Source organism: Oncorhynchus nerka, linkage group LG18 (genome assembly GCF_034236695.1).
Source record: "Oncorhynchus nerka isolate Pitt River linkage group LG18, Oner_Uvic_2.0, whole genome shotgun sequence".
Classification (NCBI taxonomy): domain Eukaryota; kingdom Metazoa; phylum Chordata; class Actinopteri; order Salmoniformes; family Salmonidae; genus Oncorhynchus; species Oncorhynchus nerka.
This window is the reverse complement of record NC_088413.1, coordinates 73,785,475-73,807,353: the sequence shown is the minus strand read 5'-3', so window position 1 is coordinate 73,807,353 and position 21,879 is coordinate 73,785,475. Positions and strand designations below refer to the sequence as shown.

General features: G+C 42.7%; 1 protein-coding gene across 2 annotated transcripts in view; it reads left to right on the top strand.

Annotated features, from left to right (window-relative positions):
- Positions 1 to 21,879, top strand: part of LOC115146431 (ribosomal protein S6 kinase 2 alpha-like) — an 86,982-nt gene that overhangs the window by 9,590 nt on the left and 55,513 nt on the right. For both annotated transcript variants that reach the window (XM_029688493.2, XM_029688496.2), the window contains exon 2: positions 3,472 to 3,519. In XM_029688493.2, the coding sequence (XP_029544353.1) occupies positions 3,472 to 3,519 (48 nt within the window). The remainder of the gene's footprint in view (positions 1 to 3,471; positions 3,520 to 21,879) is intronic.

The window sequence follows — 21,879 nt, the reverse complement described above, 5'->3', positions numbered from 1 at the left end:
CCTATTTGTAGACCACCGCGTTAAAATGCTATTTTGTAGCCTCGAACTGGTTTCTATTTGCATATTTGTTCAATTCCAGCATTCATACATTTCTTCTTTGAGTCATTTACTCAATGATATAAAAAAACAAACATTAAAATACCTTACAGCAGTTCACTGAAAGGTCTACACCTGTTGTATTTGGCTCATGTGATAAATACAATTTGATTTGAATACCATTTAGTGAAGGTACAGTGAAAATCCACATCGGTGGATCAATACCTGTAGCCACATTATATAGTAAAATACCACTCAGCCCTACGTGTCTACAGAAATGCATGTCAGGGATCATCAACTAGATTATATATAATCATTATTGAGCGGATGGTCAGAGGGTCGGTACATCATTATAGATACTTTGTAGACTGCAACTTCACCGCAAGAAGGACAAACCGATATAACATTTGACTAAAACTTGCTTACGTTTGTATACGATCACAATTATGCATGAGAATACTTTGGAACACATTTCCAAAATAAAAATCACTTGGAATCTGATTCACTGGTGTCTTTATTTTTTATAACTTCTTATTTTTAACATGGGAGGGGACATTCGTCCTGTGTGCTGCCATTTGGGGAGCCCTGATGTACATTTTGAATCTCTGAGTTTGAATGTGTAATTGTATGTGTGAGGTTGTAGTTCTAAAGTGTGTGTGTGTGTTTTTACTCTGGTTGAAATCTCAGGGGAGAGCGTGGTTAACTGTGCCACTTGGCTCAGCCATGCAGGGCTAATTAGGCCAAAATGTGTGGAGCAGCATCTTCCACATTCCTGCTCCAACCTCTCCTGAAGACCCTGGGATCATGAGTACAGTAGTGAGAACTTTATGAGAGGGGATAAGGAAGGTAAAACATAGAGGGGATGTCTACACAGAGGTTAGGGAAACAGTCCGGAACCGGACGGCCATTTGGTTTCCTCCTCAAGGAGCCTCTTTTTTTAAAATGTTTTATTAAATGTGTTTTGTTTGTGTGTAAACCCCTCCTTTTTATGATTCATTGTTGGTTTGTGTTTCCTTGTTAGTTGTGAAACACTGTCCTATCTTTTTGAGTTTATTAAAGAGGTAGTTCACCTCTGCAAGCCTGTTTTTATGTCATTTTTGAGGTGATTTAGGTGTAACATGTGGAACATACTAAAAATGCCTTTTACTACCCCCATGGATGTAAACCCTGATGTCATTGCCTGGAAAAGCATTGTGGGTGATGTCACTTGAACTATTCCTTTCAACAACTGCAGTCAGTGACCACTTTACCATTTGGTTTGTTATGCTAGTAAAGTCATACCGTATGGAGGAGAGAAATTAAAAACAAGACAGCTGTGATGGCAATGACAATGTTATAAATGCTGACAGAATTGTTGGTTTGATTTATGGTGGGATCCTGTTGTCGGTTAAATTAAGTATGAAAGAAATGTCAGTGGAAACGCTTTTATGAGCAAATACTTATGTAATAACCACCATATCAAAGTAAATTTGACGCTCCTTTCCAATAAATATCAAGGGTATTATTCTGGTGACGTGATCGATGCTTGTCTAACGTTTGACAAATAACAATTCTCGCTCTTATCCATAATAATCTCATGTAGATTACACTCTCCATTGACCGCACAGTTTAGCCATAGTGTTGGCTAGAGAGCAGGTGCCAAGACCAGAGTGGGCTTATTTGTTTTTGTCACATAAACTGTTGGTAGAGTTTAACTGCGATGGAAACAACACTTAACTTTAGATTTTTATTCGGTACATGAAAACTTAAGCGAAAAAGTCTATTTTCTGTGCACTACGTCATCACACACTGATTTTTATCCACAGTAAGTCAGTTTTATGGAAACTCATCACTGGTTGGAAAATTCTCATGAGAAATATGTCGCAAAACTGGATGAAAACCCCAGCTAGACGTTTGATCTTCCTCTTGCACTGTCATAAAACCCTCAGGCTGGGTTTGAGAAGCTCATTGTGTTTCCAAGAGCTGATAGCCTAACAAGTTCTCTGTGGTGAGGGTGTGCCCTGAAAACATTCTCTGATTACGGTAATCCTGCTTTCCTTTTGCGCTCTTGATTTGTAGCAGAGGCCGCTGCAGTAATGTCTCACTCTTGGTCCTTTTGGCTGTGTTTACACATGCAGCCCAATTCTGATATTTTGCCTAATTTAATGAGCTGATCTGATTAATCAAAAGATCAGAATTGGGCAATCTGTATAAATGCAGCCTTTGAGACACCCAACAGACCTATCGTGGACAATCTTAGTGAGTGGGGGTTAAGTCCACGGTTCTCTGTTTAGTAAAGCTCTTTTTCTGCCCTCAGACCAAAGGCAGTGGTGCCCCAGATAAGCCATTTTCCCACTCTCTTTCTTCTTTATCACAACTCGAGGCTAATCAATATCCTGTCTCTGCTCTGCTCTGTGTGTGTGTTATAAAATACTTGTATTGTCGTCAGGGGAGAAGAGTAGTAGAGGAAGTGTGACTTCAGGATCGCCTCTCTCCATTGTGAGATGACAGGGAAGGGGGGGGCTCGGTCAGTGTTGGTGCTTCAAGCCCAAACCTCTCTGTGTCTGACTGTTTGTTAGATTTTTTTCAAGTGCAATATATAAGTCTCTATTTTGACTGCTATGGCAAGAGAGAGAGGTATTTTTTTTTTTGTGTGTTTCTGTCGAGGCAAGAATGTGAATTTGAGTGTTCTAAGGTATTAGTTTACAGAATGCTTCAGACCAAACAAATCAAATTTAGTTATTTGTGAAAATAGAGATTGAACATCTCTAGAGATACTTGCCGTCAACAGTTTTAATGGCCTGTGGCAGCTTTTTAATGGCCTGTGGCAGCCGAATATTGCACGACAATGTACTGTGGTACCAAACCATCTGCTAAGGCCTTGGGTGAAACATTTTAGTCAATTACACGTTATTATCTGATGTTCTCAACCCAGCAACCTGGAGTCTTTAAACACACTAACTGTTGGTTATTCAAATGAATCAGGCTGCCTAATCATCATCATCATCATCATGGCTTTAATGGCAGTTTGATTTCACTGGAAAGTGGCCAGCCTGTCATGTAATGGTCTTTTGAAATGCCTTGATTCTCTTTTCATCATGACATTTTAAAGAGTGTCTGCTCTTGTGAAACTACACGGCAATTATGTCATCTGGTGCTTTAGCCTCTGGTCCATGCTGTGTATGCTGGGAAATAACGTGCAGACTGGCTGATAACAAATGGATGTTCTCTTTTTGAAGGGCTCTTAACAATGCTTCAGCTAGATACATTGTTGGAGGAGAACTGTGGTTGTTGGCCATTTCAACAGGTGAAACACACTGGGTTTGTCCGCTTTGGAACGAAGTAGCATGATGAGTATAGATGCTCTAGGTTGCTATGGTTCCCACCCACACATACAATCTCACACACAGCAAACATCTTGGCACTGAAACCGTGTTCTGTCTCGTTTATTTTCAGAATGGGCAAAGCGTCACTGAGGATGGGGTCCCACCTGCTGGTCACAAGGTAAGGGGTGTCTTCTGATCACATCTCACACATGCTCACCAAATAAACTATGCAATGCTGAAACAATTTGAGAAGGTGCCTTTGGGAAGAGCTATTTTCCACTGCCTTCATTTTATGGGAAGTGCGAACAGGAAGACTATTGCCTCGCAAATAATAGAAATCCACTGATTTGACTCAAATACAGCAATGAGGGTGAAACTGGGGACTGATGGGCTATAAGACAACATTGTTTTCTGTATTTTGGCATTTTTATTTTTTTTACCCATTTTCCTAACTAGAAAAATCCTCAAAGATTGAGTGTGCAATTGCACGTGTGCAGTGACATTGGAAACCCTAAGCAAGGATCAACTGACAATGTGCTGCCAGGATGACCGACTGGGTGGTGTTGGCCAATATTGTGCTGTCAGGATGACCTACTGGGTGGTGTTGGCCAATATTGTGCTGTCAGGATGACCTACTGGGTGGTGTTGGCCAATATTGCTCTGTCAGGATGACCGACTGGGTGGTGTTGGCCAATATTGTGCTGTCAAGATGACCGACTGGGTGGTGTTGGCCAATATTGTGCTGTCAAGATGACCGACTGGGTGGTGTTGGCCAATATTGTGCTGTCAAGATGACCGACTGGGTGGTGTTGGCCAATATTGTGCTGTCAAGATGACCGACTGGGTGGTGTTGGCCAATATTGTGCTGTCAAGATGACCGACTGGGTGGTGTTGGCCAATATTGTGCTGTCAAGATGACCGACTGGGTGGTGTTGGCCAATATTGTGCTGTCAGGATGACCGACTGGGTGGTGTTGGCCAATATTGTGCTGTCAGAATGAGACTTATTTTTTTTTAGATGAGGATAGGGATCTAGATGGAAGGGATTAGGTAAAGCATATTTTTAACCATCTGAACAAAAATATAAATGCAACATGCAACAATTTCAAAGATTGTACAGAGTTACAGTTCATATGAGGAAATCAGTCAATATAAATGAATCAGGACCTAATCTATGGATTTCACATGACTGGGCAAGGGCACAGCCATGGGTGGGCCTGGGAGGACATAGGCCTGTGGTTGTGAGGTCAGTTGGAGGTACTGCCAAATTCTCTAAAATGACATTGGAGACCGCTTATGGTAGATAAATGAACATTAAATTCTCTGCCAACAGCTTCCTGCAGTCAACTTGAGACATCTGTGGTGTTGTGTGACAAAACTGCACCTTTTCGAGTGTTTATATTGTCCCAAGCAGAAGGTGCACCTGTGTGATCATGCTGTTGAATCAACTTGTTCATATGCCACACCTGTCAGGTTGATGGATTATCTTGGTAAAGGAGAAATGCTCACAAGCAGGGATGTAAACGAATGTGTGGACAATTTGAGAGAAATAAACTATTTGTGCCTATGGAATATTTCTGGGAACTTTAATTTCAGCTCATGAGACAAACACTTTACATGTTGCGTTTTATATTTTGTGTGTAAAATATACATAGTGTCTTCGGAAAGTATTCAGACTCCTTGACTTTTAATTGTATTACCTTACCACCTTATTCTAAAATGGCTTTATTTAATCAATATCCTCAGCAATCTACACACAATACCCCATAATGACAGTGAAAACGGGTTCAGACATTTTTGCTAATTTATTAAAAATAAAACATGCCTTATTTAGTTAATTATTCAGACCCTGTGCTATGGGATATGAAATTGAGCTCAGGTGCATCTTGTTCCCATTGATCATCCTTGAGCTGTTTCTACAACTTCATTGGAGTTCATTGGAAATTCAATTGATTGGGCATCATTTGGAAAGGCACACACCTGTCTATAGTAGAGGTCGGCCGATTATGATTTTTCGATACCGATTATTGGAGGACCCCAAAAAAAAGCTGATGCCGATTTAATCGACTGATTTAAAAAAATATATATATATATTATTTAAAATGATTTATATTTTTTAAATAAATATATTTGTAATAATGACAATGAACACTTATTTTAACTTAATATAATACATCAATAAAATCAATTTAGCCTCAAATAAATAATGAAACATGTTCATTTTGGTTTAAATAATGCAAAAACAAAGTGTTGGGGAAGAAAGTGCAATATGTGCCATGTAAGAAAGCTAACGTGTAAGTTCCTTGCTCAGAACATGAGGACATATGAAAGCTGGTGGTTTCTTTTAACATGAGTCTTCAATATTCCCAGGTAAGACGTTTTAGGTTGTTATAGGACTATTTCTCTCATTACGATTTGTATTTCATTAACCTTTGATGTTCTAATAGGCACTTTAGTATTGCCAGTGTAACAGTATAGCTTCCATCCCTCTCCTCGCACCTACCTGGGCTCGAACCAGGAACACATCGTCAACAGCCGCCACCCTGGAAGCAGCTTTACCCATGCAGAGCAAGGGGAATAACTACTCCAAGTCTCAGAGCGAGTGACGTTTGAAACGCTATTAGCGCGCACCCCGCTAACTAGCTAGCCATTTCACATCGGTTACACCAGCCTAATCTTGGGAGTTGATAGGCTTGACGTCATAAACAGCTCGATGCTTGAAGCACAGCGAAGAGCTGCTGGCAAAACGCACGAAAGTGCTGTTTGAATGAATGCTTACGAGCCTGCTGGTGCCTACCACCGCTCAGTCAGACTGCTCTATCAAATATCAAATCATAGACTTAATTATAACATAATAACACACACAAATACGAGCCTTATGTCATTTAATATGGTCGAATCCGGAAACTATCATCTCGAAAACAAGATGTTTATTCTTTCAGTGAAATACGGAACAGTTCCGTATTTCACTGAATATTGGTGTTACATTGCACAACCTTCAATTTTATGTCATAATTATGTAAAATTCTGGCAAATTAGTTCGCAATGAGCCAGGCAGCCCAAACTGTTGCATATACACTGACTCTGCGTGCAATGAATGCAAGAGAAGTGACAATTTCACCTGGTTAATATTGCCTGCTAACCTGGATTTATTTTAGCTAAATATGCATGTTTAAAAATATATACTTCTGTGTATTTACTTTAAGAAATTAATTGATGTTTATGGTTAGGTACAGGCGTGCCACGATTGTGCTTTTTTTTCCGCAAATGCGCTCTTGTTAAATCGTCCCCCGTTTGGCGAAGTTGGCGTCTTTGTTAGGAAGAAATAGTCTTCACAGTTCGCAACGAGTCATGTTAGCAGGCAATATGAACTAAATATGCAGGTTTAAAAATATTTACTTGTGTATTGATTTTAAGAAAGGCATTGATGTTTATGGTTAGGTACACGTTGGAGCAACGACAGTCCTTTTTCGCGAATACGCACCGCATCGATTATATGCAACGTAGGACACGCCAGATAACTACACATGGTTGATGATATCACTAGTTTAACTAGTGATTATGATTGATTTGATTTTTTTAAAGATAAGTTTAATGCTAGCTAGCAACTTAGCTTGGCTTCTTACTGCATTTGCGTAACAGGCAGCCACCTCGTGGAGTGCAATGTAATCAGGTGGTTAGCGCGTTGGACTAGTTAACTGTAAGGTTGCAAGATGACCAGGTAAAAATCTGTCATTCTGCCCCTGAACAAGGCAGTTAACCCACCGTTCCTAGGCCGTCATTGAAAATAAGAATGTGTTCTTAACTGACTTGCCTTGTTAAATAAAGGTATAAAAAAATAAGAAATCTGTGTCCAAAAATTCAGATTTACGATTAATCGGTCGACCTCTAGTCTATAGACGGTCCCACAGTTGACCGTGCATGTCAGAGCAAAAACCAAGAGGTCAAAGGAATTTTCCGTAGAGCTCGGAGACAGGATTGTGCAGAGGCACAGGGGAAGTGTACCAAAAAATGTCTGCAGCATTGAAGGGCCTCAAGAACAAAGTGGCCTCCATCCTTAAATGGAAGAAGTTTGGAACCACCAAGACTCTTCCTAGAGCTGGCCGTGCGGCCAAACTGAGCAATCGGGAGAGCAGGCCCTTGGTCAGGGAGTTGACCAAGAACCCGATGGTCACTCTGATAGAGCTCTAAGGAGATGGTTTTCCATCTGGAAGGTTCTCCGATCTTTGCAGCACTCCACCAATCAGGCCTTTATGGTAGTGGCCAGATGAAAGTCACTACTCAGTAAAAGGCACAGGACTTCCCGCTTGGAGTTTGCCAAAAAGCACCTAAAGACTCTCAGACAATGAGAAACGAGATTCTCTGGTCTCATGAAACCAAGATTGAACTATTTGGCCTGAATGCCAAGCGTCACGTCTGGAGGAAACCTGGTACCATCCATATGGTGGAGGCAGCATCATACTGTGGGAATGTTTTTCAGCGGCAGGGACTGGGAGACTAGTCAGGATTGAGGCAAAGATGAACGGAGAAAAGTTCAGAGATCCGTGATGAAAAACTTGCTCCGGACCTCAGACTGGGGTGAAGGTTCACCTTCCAACATGACAATGACCCTAAGCGCACAGCCAAGACAATGCAGCAGTGGCTTCGGAACAAGCCTCTGTCCTTGAGTGGCCCAGCCAGAGCCCAGACTTGAACCCGATCGAACATCTCTGGAGAGACCTGAAAATAGCGGTGCAGCGACGCTCTCCATCCAACCTGACAGCTTGAGAGTATCTGCAGAGAAGAATGGGAGAAACCCAAATACAGGTGTGACAAGCTTGTAGTGTCATACCCAAGAAAACTGTATTTTATTTTTTTATACATTTGCAAAAAGTTCTCAAGCTGTTTTTGCTTTGTCATTACGTGGGTTATTGTGTGTAGATTGCTGAGAATTTGTAACTCTACATACAGTGCATTTGTTACGTTAAAGCCTTATTCTAAAATGAGGGGGGGGAACAAAATTATCCAATCTACACACAATACCCTATAACGACTTAACAAAAACAGGTTTTTAGAAATGTTTGCAAATTTATAAAATAACTAATTTAAGTATTCAGACCCGTTGGTATGAAACTGAAAATTGAGCTCAGATGCACTTATCTGCATAGTGACACCTTACAACTATTTGGCTCTCCTTTTCTCTCCCAGCCTGTTAGTGGAACAAACAGCACACAGGAAAGGTGGGCAGGCATCTGGTGTTGCTCATTGGGCTAAAGCATGACTCGTTGTTGGTCTACACTATGGACAGACTCATGAACAGCTTCTATCCCCAAGCCAAAATACTACTAAATAGCTAACTGAATGGCCGTACGGACTATCTGAGTTGACCCTTGAATTCTACACACTCTCTTGCACACTGACACTCCAACATGCACACACATTTATACTGATTACGCACACACAATCATCATTTTATGTTGCTACTACTCTGTTTATCATATATCCTGATGACTCGTCACCTTATCCATATCTACCTCTATCACTCCAGTATGCTTGCACATTGTAACTATGGTATTGGAATGACCGTGTGTGTGTGAGATATAGCTTCTTACTTTTTTGTCTTCCTCTTATTTGTACACTTATTTATTTTTGTACTATATTGATTACTACATTATTGGGTTTGGAGCAAGCAAGAAAGGCGTTTCACTAAATGTGGCATTTAACACTAAAATGTAACTTTTTGTCTTTGGAGAAGGCTCAGAGCCTATGGACATGGTGTTCTGAGAGTTGAAAGTGGAATACATGGAAACATGCACGCATTCATTTAGATGTATTATTTAGTGTTTTTCATCAACAAAACACTAAATTATGGAATTTATTGTGGAAGAATGGTTGCATCCCTCCAATGGACACGTGTATAATCTATGCCAAGGCACATTGAAGCTGTTCTGGAGGCTCTTGGTGGCCCAACACCTTATTAAGACACTTTATGTTGGTGTTTCCTTTATTTTGGCAGTTACCTGTACATTGTCATAAAATACCTCACCTCTAGATCAGTGCTTTCTCACCCAGGACCTTAACAACATCTCTATATGGAGGTCGATGTTGCATGTAGCCAATTTGTTGGCTGGCTAATGATGGGCATATAAAGTAAGTCTGAAGTAGAGCCTGTTTTTTTATTTTTTTATTTTTACTTTCCATATCTGACCAGGAAGTACTCCTGGTCTGGACGAGGGTACTGTCCTCGCTCTGTGACTTGTGCTGAAGAAGTTTTGGAATGATTTCAAATGTCGCTTTCTCCTCTTATTCCCATAGCCCTGTAATTTAAACTTATTTTTAAGGAGTTTTTATTCTACATTTTTAGTTATTTAGCAGACGCTCTTATATCAAGAGCAACTTAGGGCATTCATCTTAAGATTGATATGTGATTGTCCCAACTAGCTGTCTTGGTTAGTATATTTTTCCTCAAAGTAGTTATCAGCTGTGTCAGAGGTCGTAATAGGGGGTTGCAAGGGACAGAGTGTTGTTGAAATATTTAAGAATCTTTTGTGTAGGGTTTGAACATAGCCTGAAGGTAGGGAGGGGCAGTTCTTCTTGCTGCTCCATAGGCAAGTACCATGGTCTTGTAGTGCATGCAAGCTTCGACTGGAAGCCAAGCCAGTGGAATGCGTGGAGGAGCGGGGTGACATGGGGTGACATGGGAAGACCTTAAAGGTAGAACACTAGGTGGGCTGCAGCATTCTGGGTAAGTTATTTATGTTGGGTAGGGTCATATTCTAGTGATGTTGTAGAGCATGGACCTGCAGGAGCGAGTCACTGCTTTGATCTTGGCACTCTGGGAGGGGGACACCGTGGAGTTGTCAACCGTGATGGAGAGGTCTTGGAGTGGGCAGGCCTTCCCCATGAGGAAGAGCAGCGCGGTCTTGTTGCGCTTGAGGCGGTAGGCCGACATTCAAGCAGCAATATCTGCCAGGCACGCAGAGATGCGTGTTGCCACCTGGGTATCAAAAGGGGGTAAGGAGAAAAGTAGAGTGTCCTCTGCATAGCAATGAAGGAGAGACCATGTGAGAATTTGAAGGAGTCGACTTACTTGGTGTATAGAAAGGAAAAAGCCTAAAACTGAGCCCTGGGGGACACCAGTAATGAGAGTACGTGGTGCAGACACGGATCCTCTCCACATCACCTGGGAGGAGCGGCCTGCCAGGTAGCATGCAATCCAAGTGTGTGCCGAGCCTGAGACGCCCAGCCCTGAGCGGGTGGAGAGGAGGCAGAGCCTGAGACGCCCAGCCCTGAGCGGGTGGAGAGGAGGCAGAGCCTGAGACGCCCAGCCCTGAGCGGGTGGAGAGGAGGCAGAGCCTGAGACGCCCAGCCCTGAGCGGGTGGAGAGGAGGCAGAGCCTGAGACGCCCAGCCCTGAGCGGGTGGAGAGGAGGCAGAGCCTGAGACGCCCAGCCCTGAGCGGGTGGAGAGGAGGCAGAGCCTGAGACGCCCAGCCCTGAGCGGGTGGAGAGCAGTCTCGGTTCAGTGAAATGTCTTGCAGCCTGACTGGTAAAAAAAAAATGTAAATGTCCATTTAGCAGACACTTTTATCCAAAGCGACGTAGTCATGTTGTGCATACATTTCACGTACAGGTGGTCCTGGGAATCGAACCCACTACCCTACCATTCCAAGTGCCATGATTTGCCAACTGGGCTACAGAAGATGGTTCTGATAGTGACAGTGAGAGAGTTGGTCAGAGAGGGCACTTAAGTGTTTTGGAAGTCAAAGAAAGAAGGGATGCCGATCTGTAGTTTGTCGGAGGGGAGCGACTCTGGCCATTTTGAAGTCGGAGGGGAGCGACTCTGGCCATTTTGAAGTCGGAGGGGAGCGACTCTGGCCATTTTGAAGTCGGAGGGGAGCGACTCTGGCCATTTTGAAGTCGGAGGGGACACAGCCAGTGGTCAGGGAGGAGTTGATGAGGAATGGGAGAAGGTCTCCAGAGATGGTCTGTAGAAGGGAGGAGGAGATGGGGTCAAGCAGGCCGGTGGCTGGACGTCAAATCACACCAACACTTATAATCAAATTCTAGCATAATACAGGCAATTAAGACGTAATAACATCTGATGGGAGATTTGGGAAATCTCCTTCAGACAGCTGTAATGCGGTCTGAGCCCTATCTGAGCAGCAAATTAAATTACTTAGACATTTTCTCTGTAGCAATAATGCTACAGTGCCGCTGTGTAGGTATAGAACTACTGTTTCAAGCCAGCCTCGATGGTTTCTCCCTGGTATCATCGTCCTTGCGGGGATGTTTTTGGAGAAAGTTTTATCAATCACCTCCAGGGCTTAGTTTGAAGGGGTGTGAAATGAACTGGAGTCATTAATTTCTGTGCCTGACGAGTGAGCGTTGTGAAATTGGGTTGGAAGTGTTGTTGATGGTGTAATTTGATGTAAAGTTGGCATAGCCAGTCGATATTGAGCAATAATTTAGGGGATGTTTTCTAGATATAAAAAAATGTATTTTGAATGAGTTAAGTTGGTGTTATTTTAGTTCATGAAGGGATCTTTTGCAGAAATACCATTTTTAAACACCGCTGCACTGAAAAAGAGCTCTGTGCAAAAGGAATCCTCGTGAGTGATTCTGTTAGGCTGCACAGTTGGTTGGTTGCTTGGCATGGCTGGCTTTGTTGTCATGGTTGCTTGGCATGGCTGGCTTTGTTGTCATGACATTCAATAAGACTGTGCCAACGACAACTGAGGCTGTGGTGAAGTAAGCTCATAATTCAATTATTCAGGATTTATATTTTTTTGAGGTAAATGGCACATTTGAGGAAAGGCTGTTGCCTCAGCCATTTCAAAGAATAAAGAAAACAGCCACTTTAATAATTTTCTGTATTTTATTCCATAAAGGCCTAAGTGGTGATAGAACAATGGGGCTTTGCAGAAGAGCTGTCAGTCAGAGGAGGACTGATGCATGATACAAATACACACCTATGCACACCCCCCCCATAAATTGTGTTGAGGCACCCCTTCGTGTTGAATCATCATCAGGATTAGCACCTGATCACGATCCACAGTGTGTGTGTGTGTGTGTGTTGGTCATGTTTGTCCTATGGGTGCTGTGTATTGAGCCATTCCAATTGAGTGTTTTAAGTATTGACCAGTATGGTGGGTTGATTGTGTGTAGGTGAGGTATTGGAGATGGAGCTCTGTGGTGGGGGGCATGTTGATGGATGTTAACCCTGGAAACAATGCAGGCCTCCATTCATACTGGAAGCCCCCAGTCAGCAGCGTGTGTATTCATTCATATTCATGGGGTAGGCATGGCAACTGCTCATTCCCCCCCAAATCAGGCCCCTATGCTCTTAGCGTGTGCTAATGTGTGCACGCACACACACACACACACACAAACTCATCCTGTCAGCAGCTCACTTCTGAATACAACCGTAATTTATTCTGCTCTACCTGACCTAAACAATGAACAGAGGCAGGAACTATGCCTGGTGGCACATCAACTCAACAATAGAAGGGGTCGAAGGTCAGATTCGAAATGGACAACACCATACCTGTCGAATAATTACAGCTGAGCTAAACCTGGCATTTTGACTATTGACTTCCCGGTTTAGATGACAACGTGTTCTTCCCCCTGGGCATCAGTTCTGGTTTGAGAGCCATTGCATTCTGGACCTGTAAATTGCACCAGAATTTCACGTCACTCTTGTCCATGGCAATGAAACCTCCAAACACCTGTTTCTTGCAGTTTAATCAATCTTGTAATTTGGCTACGTTTTTTTTTTTGTCTCGCGTGGATGTCAACCTCTTGGTTTGAATTTCACATCTTCAAAGTCTTGTGTCCAACCTGTCGGTGCTCCCCTAATACACCTGTAACTAAGGGTCAGTAGAGGACAATACTATTGACTATAGTCAATCAGCAAACATGGCTTTCCCTATGAAACTCCTGCACTCTATAGAAAAGCAACCAGTAATTAAAGCTGCAAGCGGCAATGCCGGGGTTCAAGCTGCTTCCCCAATGTGTCACCATCAGGACAAATTTGGAGACATCACCCTAGGATGAACTACTTCTTCTGTTCACCTTAACACACTTGGCAAATATCAGAATTCAATCAACCACATCATTGCAAAAATACTTTTGCTGAATTTAACTATTTTTTTTAATGATATCGACTTCTTTTAAACATGTTTTTCTACTGAACCGCTGGACTAAATTTGCTATATAGCATCTATGGATGCTCATCTTTTAAACACAACATTTTTCCAAGAGTCGCTAATGGTCGCTATGAGCTATTGAGCTTCCATAAATGTGTTTCCTGTCCAACCGTGCCATCATGCTGCCATACTCTACAGGTTACCTAGACTCACCTCCCTGAGCGTGTGTGCCAAATTTCATCACTCTTGAGACAAACTGCTCAAGAAATAAACATGTGCCTGTTATAGCGCCACCTTGTGGTTGATCTCAATATGCTTGCATATGTCGAGTCTTGACAGTGTTTGGAACATGTGCACCAAGTTTTGTTACAATACGAATATCCATGTCTGATCTATATGAATTTGTGCCAGACCACGCCCACATGAATGTTTATTGGTCAGTAGTGGCCATGTCTGCTCTATATGAATTTGTGCCAGACCACGCCCACGTGAATGTTTATTGGTCAGTAGTGGCCATGTCTGATCTATATGAATTTGTGCCCGACCACGCCCACGTGAATGTTTATTGGTCAGTAGTGGCCATGTCTGACATACTAGCCTAGAAAATGTTGCATTGGGAGACATTGGTCCATAGATTGCATGTATCAAGTTTTGTGCAGATAGGTCATTCGGTGCCAGAGAGTAGTGGTTTTTCAGAATTGTCTAAATGGTGCAATGGGTTCTTGAGTGTGTTCCTCGTGTGGAGAGATCTATGTACCAATTTCTAAGACTCTAGCTCAGTGGGGGAGGGGCGTGAGCTTTCAACGCTAGCGTTTCAATCGCTTGTTATAGCGCCAACATGTGGCTAATTGGTATTGCATTGCATGAGGGTGTGGCCTTCATGTAAAATTGCAACCTCCTAGGCCTTACCATTTCACTGAAATTGTTTTAAAAAATTAAATTGCCAGAAGGAAATTACTACTAATAAATTATAATGGCAATAAATACAGTAGGGTTTCACAAGCTTCACTACTTAACTACTTAACTTCACTACTTAACTACTCAAGTCTTAAGGGACTGCAGTGCCTTGACGTTGTACTAGTGTGCCCTCTGCTTATAGTGATCATATTGGGCCTGCGCTGATAGGATCACTATACGGAGAGTGCATTGTACTATGCTTTAGACATTTTAAACATGCAGTGCATTTTTCTCATTTCTGGTCATGTGGTGTATCTGATGTCATGAGGCTTTACTGTGAGCGAAAGCTATGTGGCCCATGTCGGTGCAGCTTGGGACTTCACACCTCAGGAGGAGAGCGTGTGAGAGAGGCTCTTTTCTACCCCCGGAGATCCCACACGACACTTGCCCAACAGTTGTTGTCCCCACCCCCCTCCAAGCAGGATGATGTAAACAGAATTGTCTTATTTAGCCCAACAGAAAAAATCGTAATAGGAGAGCAATTGTTTTTGAAACCGCAAAAAAATGTATAGACTTCTTCCTAATATTAGATACTTGTATTATTGAGTTTTTACTAGAAATTAAGAAATTACAGTAAAAGATGGTTACTCTGAAATCGACGGTGTACTGCAGCTCTAAAGCGATCTCAAATGCCTTCATTAGTTTAATGCAAAAGCGACCAGGAACACAAGCATCCGACTTTTTCAGTCATAATCAAGCTTTTCTTTTCTTTTTTTCATGTAATGATTTGCATGATATTAATGAAATGAAGCATGGTTTGTTCTCAGGAAGGCCAAAAAGCAATCTAGCTATTATTTAGCTCTCCAGCTTAGCAGGTATGTGAGGAGGATACAGGCACTTTGTTTAGCTTGCTACCTAGTTCTGTATAGTATGAATGACACTGTCAGGGATTCTTCTACCATTGAAAACCTTGAGCGGGCCACCTAATCTCTTTTTCATGCTGCCTAAGTGAAAACAGTGTACATTTTAGAAATATGTTTTCAGCATGGAAAAACTCTCTGTGAAAACTTAAATGACTAAAATCAGGATGTAATGCAATTGAAAAATGCATTTAGCAGTAATGATTTTATGTTTGAGCATTAGCCAATGCATAGAATTGCAGGAAATTCACTTTAAAAAGGCAACATTTTATCTTATCTCCATGGCAGATGTAGATTCACAGGAAATTAGGTATAAAACTAAACACACTTCTCTCAGCTCAATGGGGAAATGTGTAGAATTGCAAGAAATAGTTGTAAGAATGGGGTGCACCTCAAATCTAATCTAAAATTCAGCCGTGCGGCGGGCTGACTGCGCCCATTACCACTCCTCGTGCCACGGCCAAAATCTAAGCCCCCTTTTGATGGAGAAAAAACCCTGACTGTATGACAGCGTTCCTGTACCTATTTATATTCATATGTGACGGGTAATTTTTTTGCTGTGCTGAAATTGCTTGAGGGAGGGAGAGATGTTCAGTTCTAAAATCAGCTGGGGATGTCTTCTATGATCAACATTTGCAACTCATCACCATTATCCAGGAGCCATACTGCTTCAGGAGGTGTATATGTGGAGTGTGGGTGATGCAAGACTACTGCTTCAAGAGGTTTGTGTGTGTGTGTAGTGTGTAGTGTGTGTGTGTGTAGTGTGTCTTGTCACCACTTTGCATCGAGCGTCACTTCTTTTGAGAAAGTGTGTAATTGTGTTAAAAGCTTTTTTAGCTTCAGCGAACCTCTGTGCCTGATGTTTAGGAAGCTAGAGGGCAGATAACAAGATGTTATTTTACCCCTGCTGATCTCATCAGCCTTACTGCAAGAGGTGCTGTTTATGTTGATGGTGTTCAGTTTCGTGGATGAACATTTCTGCTGTCAGATTTAATGACTTATTTGCACCCCTTTTTAGCAACGTTAAGTTCCAGCTGTGATTAGCTTGTCCAGTTGGCAGCACACCAGAGATTTGCTTTGCCTGCGTGTGTGTTGCACTCCTATCCTGTTTCGTACCTGTTTCTTATTCATTAGGGTACAATGTAGCAAAATATTTAGCAATGGAAATAAAATAAAAAGTCATGTTTCTTATTGGATAAAACCATGTACACCCTGTCAGCCTGTAGTCTTCTGTTTGGCGCCTAGTGAATAGGATCCTAGACTAGCTGTGTTGGAACATGCCTTTGGGCACAGAGGAGAGCCAAACACTTCACATTCCTTCATAGTTGAGGGGAGTGGTAGGGGTACAGAATGGGATCTCTCCAAAAAGAAATCGAGGAGTGAAACCAGAAGGAGATTCCTCTGCACTCCCTATCTTGGTAGCGTCTTCAGCTGTAAACAGCTGTATCATGCGGATGTTATAACGGCCGTTGGGAGTGAAGGTCAGGAAAGTGATTGGGTGACATCACGGATCGAGATTCCGTTCTATCGCGTTCTGTAATGGCTGACTATTTTACTGGATATTTGAATATGTTTCTCTTGGCTGTACTCACATGCTCTAAACACTAGACTGGGGAGTAGCCATTTGACAGCTGGGGACTGGACAGCTTGGCTGACCCTCTGACCTAAAATGCCTCAGTTTTTTTCAAACACTCTAAACCAGGGTTGGGCAAACATTTTTTTGTTTGCCCGATTTGTTTGTAAAAATCTATTTGCGGGCCAGAAAAGTACAGTTATTTGAAAATATATAGGTCAATTTTATAGTTTCTATATACTTTTGTTCTAGTTTTACATGTTCAAAAGTGGCCTGGAGTTGATTTTATTACCCATAATAATAATCCATCCACCCCTTAAATGTTTTTTATATGTTTACTGACACCTCCGGTGGGCCGGATTGAATGGGTTAGGCTTTCCCACAACGGAGCTAAACTGACGGCAAAAACAGCATTCCAGCCAAGGTCATGTGTACCTACAGTGCAGGTCTACAGTCATGGCCAAAAGTTTTGAGAATGACATTAATTTTCAGTCTGCTGCCTCGGTTTGTATGATGGCAATTTTTATATACTCCAGAATGTTATGAAGAGTGATCAGATGAATTGCAATTAATTGCAAAGTCTGTCTTTGCCATGCAAATTAACTGAATCCCCCCCAAACATTTCCACTGCATTTCAGCTCTGCCATAAAAGGACCAGCTGACGTGTCAGCGATTCTCTCGTTAAGAGAGGTGTGAGTGTTGACGAGGACAAGGCTGGAGATCACTCTGTCATGCTGATTGAGTTGGAATAACAGACTGGAAGCTTCAAGAGGAGGGTGGTGCTTGGAATCATTGTTCTTCCTCTATCAGTCATGGTTACCTGCAAGGAAACACGTGCCGTCGTCATTGCTTTGCACAAAAAGGACTTCACAGGCAAGGATATTGTTTGCTAGTAAGATTGCATCTAAATCAACCATTTATCGGATCATCAAGAACTTCAAGGAGAGCGGTTCAATTGTTGTGAAGAAGGCTTCAGGGTTCCCAAGAAAGTCCAGCAAGCGCCAGGACCGTCTCCTAAAGTTGATTTCAGCTGTGGGATCGGGGCACCACCAGTACAGAGCTTGCTCAGGAATGGCAGCAGGCAGGTGTGAGTGCATCTGCACGCACAGTGAGGCAAAGACTTTTGGAGGATGGCCTGGTGTCAAGAAGGGCAGCAAAGAAGCCACTTCTCTCCAGGAAAAACATCAGGGACAGACTGATATTCTGCAAAAGGTACAGGGATTGGACTGCTGAGGACTGGGGTAAAGTCATTGTCTCTGAATCCCCTTTCTGATTGTTTGGGGCATCTGGGGAAAAAAGCTTGTCCGGAGAAGACAAGGTGAGCACTACCATCAGTCCTGTGCCAACAGTAAAGCATCCTGAGACCATTCATGTGTGGGGTTGCTTCTCAGCCAAGGGAGTGGGCTCACTCACAATTTTGCCTAAGAACACGGGCATGAATAAAGAATGGTACCAACACATCCTTGAGAGAAATTTCTCCCAATCATCCAAGAACAGCTTGGTGACAAACAATGCCTTTTCCAGCATGATGGAGCACTTTGCCATAAGGCAAAGGTGAAAACTAAGTGGCTTGGGGAACAAAACATTGATATTTTGGCCAGGAAACTCCCCAGACCTTAATCCCATTGAGAACTTGTGGTCAATCCTCAAGAGCCGGGTGGACAAACAAAAACCCATAAATTCTGACAAACTCCAAGCATTGATTATGCAAGAATGGGCTGCCATCAGTCAGGATGTGGCCCAGAAGTTAATTGACAGCATGCCAGGGCGGATTGCAGAGGTCTTGAAAAAGAAGGGTCAACACTGCAAATATTGACTCTTTGCATCAACTTCATGTAATTGTCAATCAAAGCCTTTGATACTTATGAAATGCTTGTAATTATACTTCAGTATTCCATAGTAACATCTGACAAAAATATCTAAAGACACTAAAGCAGCAAACTTTGGAAATTAATATTTGTCATTCTCAAAACTTTTGGCCTCAACTGTACACGATGTAATGGATTGGATTTGCAGTGCTTTTCCAAGGGTTCAAAGTGCTTTTGGTTGGGATGAAGCATACCTCAACCACACAATGTGCAGCACCCACCTTTGTTTTTATGGTGGTACAGTATTTCTACAGGTGTTTGGCAGACATTAAGTGTCATGTAAGTCCATATTCATTTTAGCAGTAGTTAAAGTTTCACATAGTTCCTCATGCATATTGATGATGGTGAGGGGAGCTAGGGGCTGACTCTACTCTCCAAGGCCAACAGACTCTGGGACTGACTGGGCTCCAGCCTTCTACACTGGGAGACTGCACAGTCTGTGCCAAGACCCAGCTTAGCCTAGACCCAGCTTAGCCTAGACCCAGCTTAGCCTAGACCCAGCTTAGCCTAGACCCAGTTTATCCAAGACCCAGCTTAGCCTAGACCCAGTTTATCCAAGACCCAGCTTAGCCTAGACACAGTTTATCCAAGACCCAGCTTAGCCTAGACCCAGTTTATCCAAGACCCAGCTTAGCTAAAAAGACAGAAGTAGCATTCCAAATATGCAAATTCTAGAACCATATTTATGAACTTCAAGAGACTGTAGAATATCTTTACAGGAGACGTTGTCTGGCACCCTGCCTAGCTTAGCCTAGCATATCTACAGAGATTCACATGTTCAGCAGGGTTGAAGGCAATTCCATTTTAAATTCCAGTCAAATCAAAAAGTAAACTAATTCCAAATGTTCCTAATTGAAAAGCACTGATGAGAATTGGAATGGGATTTTCAGTGTACTTCCTGAATTGAAATGGAATTGACCCTGACGTTCAATGTAACCAGAGCGGTGAGTCAGCTAAATCGCTGGCTAGCCCAAAGTGTTACATACTCTTTCTGTTGTCAGGCAGGATTAGACCTTGGCCTGCTCTCTGAACCCTGAGATGGCCTGGAAGGCGTCAACACAGCGGGTAGGTGTGGGTGATGCACACATTAGTGAAACATGGCTTTGTACGGTCACCGGCTCTCATTTATGGCCTGGTTTAGTACCATACAGTCATATGTTCTACTGTAGTTCAGGTAGGTTTTCCCCCTCACTCCAATGAACCTGGTGTAGAATGTTCCGCAAGCTTTTCGGTTATTGTAGCAATCTCAACTGTGCTTTTGGCTAGTATACTGTAGCGAACAGCTTGCTCTGATACTACATCTATAACCTCATAACAGTTGTCACTCCACACTTTGTCAGTAGAGATCAGTAGGCCTAAAATAGTTTGTTTTTGTGGGTAATTTTGGGGGCCCTAAGTGAGATTTGGTTGAAATCCCCCCACACATCTTGTGGTAATCGTGGCTGAATACCACCGACTGGTCACGCAGGGCACGTGCCCAGGGGCCCCGACCTCCAGGGGGCACCCCATTGATTTTGTTAGTCAGTCTCAGTCCGATATCATTAACATGAGTTATGTAGATTTGCAGGAAATTAGCTTAACATTTTTACAACTTTTTTTTTGCCCTATGGAAAAATGTGAAGAATTGCAAGAAATCTCCTAAAAAAGTTGATTTCATACCCCCACCCCCCCCCGGTCTTGACAGTGGGGGGAAATCAACTTTTTTAGGAGATTTCTTGCAATTCTTCAAATTTTTCCATGGGGCAATCAACAAAATTATCTGACATGGCTAATTGAGTGACTGACATAACAAGAGAGAAATTGCTGATATACAACCACATGTCAAACTTGCACCTCGCGTATTCTAACTCTCAACTGTAAGTTGAGACCCAGACTGTCAACCAAAATTGCTTCTGGCAGAAAATGCAGCCTGACACGCCTTGTGACGGTGCCATACCGACAGACCAAACAGAGTGACACAATCAGCCTTGTGACGAGTGTCTGGCTGCTCTGTATTCAGGAGAGCTGGGAGTTGACTGGCCGTCACAGAGCGTTGTCTCGACAGATGGAGCAGAGTTTTTTTTTTTTTTTGCACCAGGGCCATGAGGTATGGATACGCTGCCGTATGCTTTGATGCGAACACATCGTCAGAACACTCTTACTCTCTTTCCGTTTCACTTCTCTCTCTGACACTCACCTTCTCACTCTCTTTATCCCTTTTTCTCAGTGTTTTTACCAATCACCCCATCTTTATATGACCCCAATCACCCCATGCCATTACATCATTAACCACCACATCTCTCTCTCTCCTTCCCTCCTTACCCCATCTTCTACTATCTATAAACTGTTGCTAAGCCCCTCCACAGGCCTGTCTCAGCAGGCATGGCATTACACAGCATTTAATGTCCTATGATTAACAGAGCTAGCTGCCAGGACCAAGAGTGCCAGGGCATTGGGGTTCCTGCCAACGCTACGCATGCACAACATACATACATATACATACATGCACGCACACACACATACATACATACATACATGCATACATACATACATACATGCATACATGCATACACATACATACATACATACATGCATACATACATACATACATACATACATACATACATACATACATACATACATACATACATACATACATACATACATACATACATACAGAAGGGGAAGGAGGGTTTTAGAAGGGGAAGGAGGGTTTTAGAAGGGGAAGGAGGGTTTTAGAAGGGGAAGGAGAATAAATAAGGCTGTGACCGTGAGAGTTGGTGTTCCGAGGCGGCCATGTTCCGCCATACCAGAACATTCCAGAAGGGGATGATCTGTTCAGGAGGGACTGAGGGTGTTTAAAAAGAGACCAGAGTCTCCTACTGCGCTTACTCAGCAAATCAAATGTATATTCTTCAGGCTAGGGCATGAAGTTCCCTCAATGTGGTCATTGCGTTGCCACAACAGCTATGCACTCTTGGCTGACATTCACGTTGCTTGAGCTACACTCCATAAACTCTTATCGTACTGTATTTCATTTTGGACAGTTGGGAAAGCGGCTGTTAATAGTCTTTAGGCCAATTGTGAAGTGTTTACCTCGGTCAGATGACCTCTGGGCTGAACTGCAGTCTGATGTTGTGGTTGAAGATGTGCTTCTGTTACAGTTCATCCCATCCT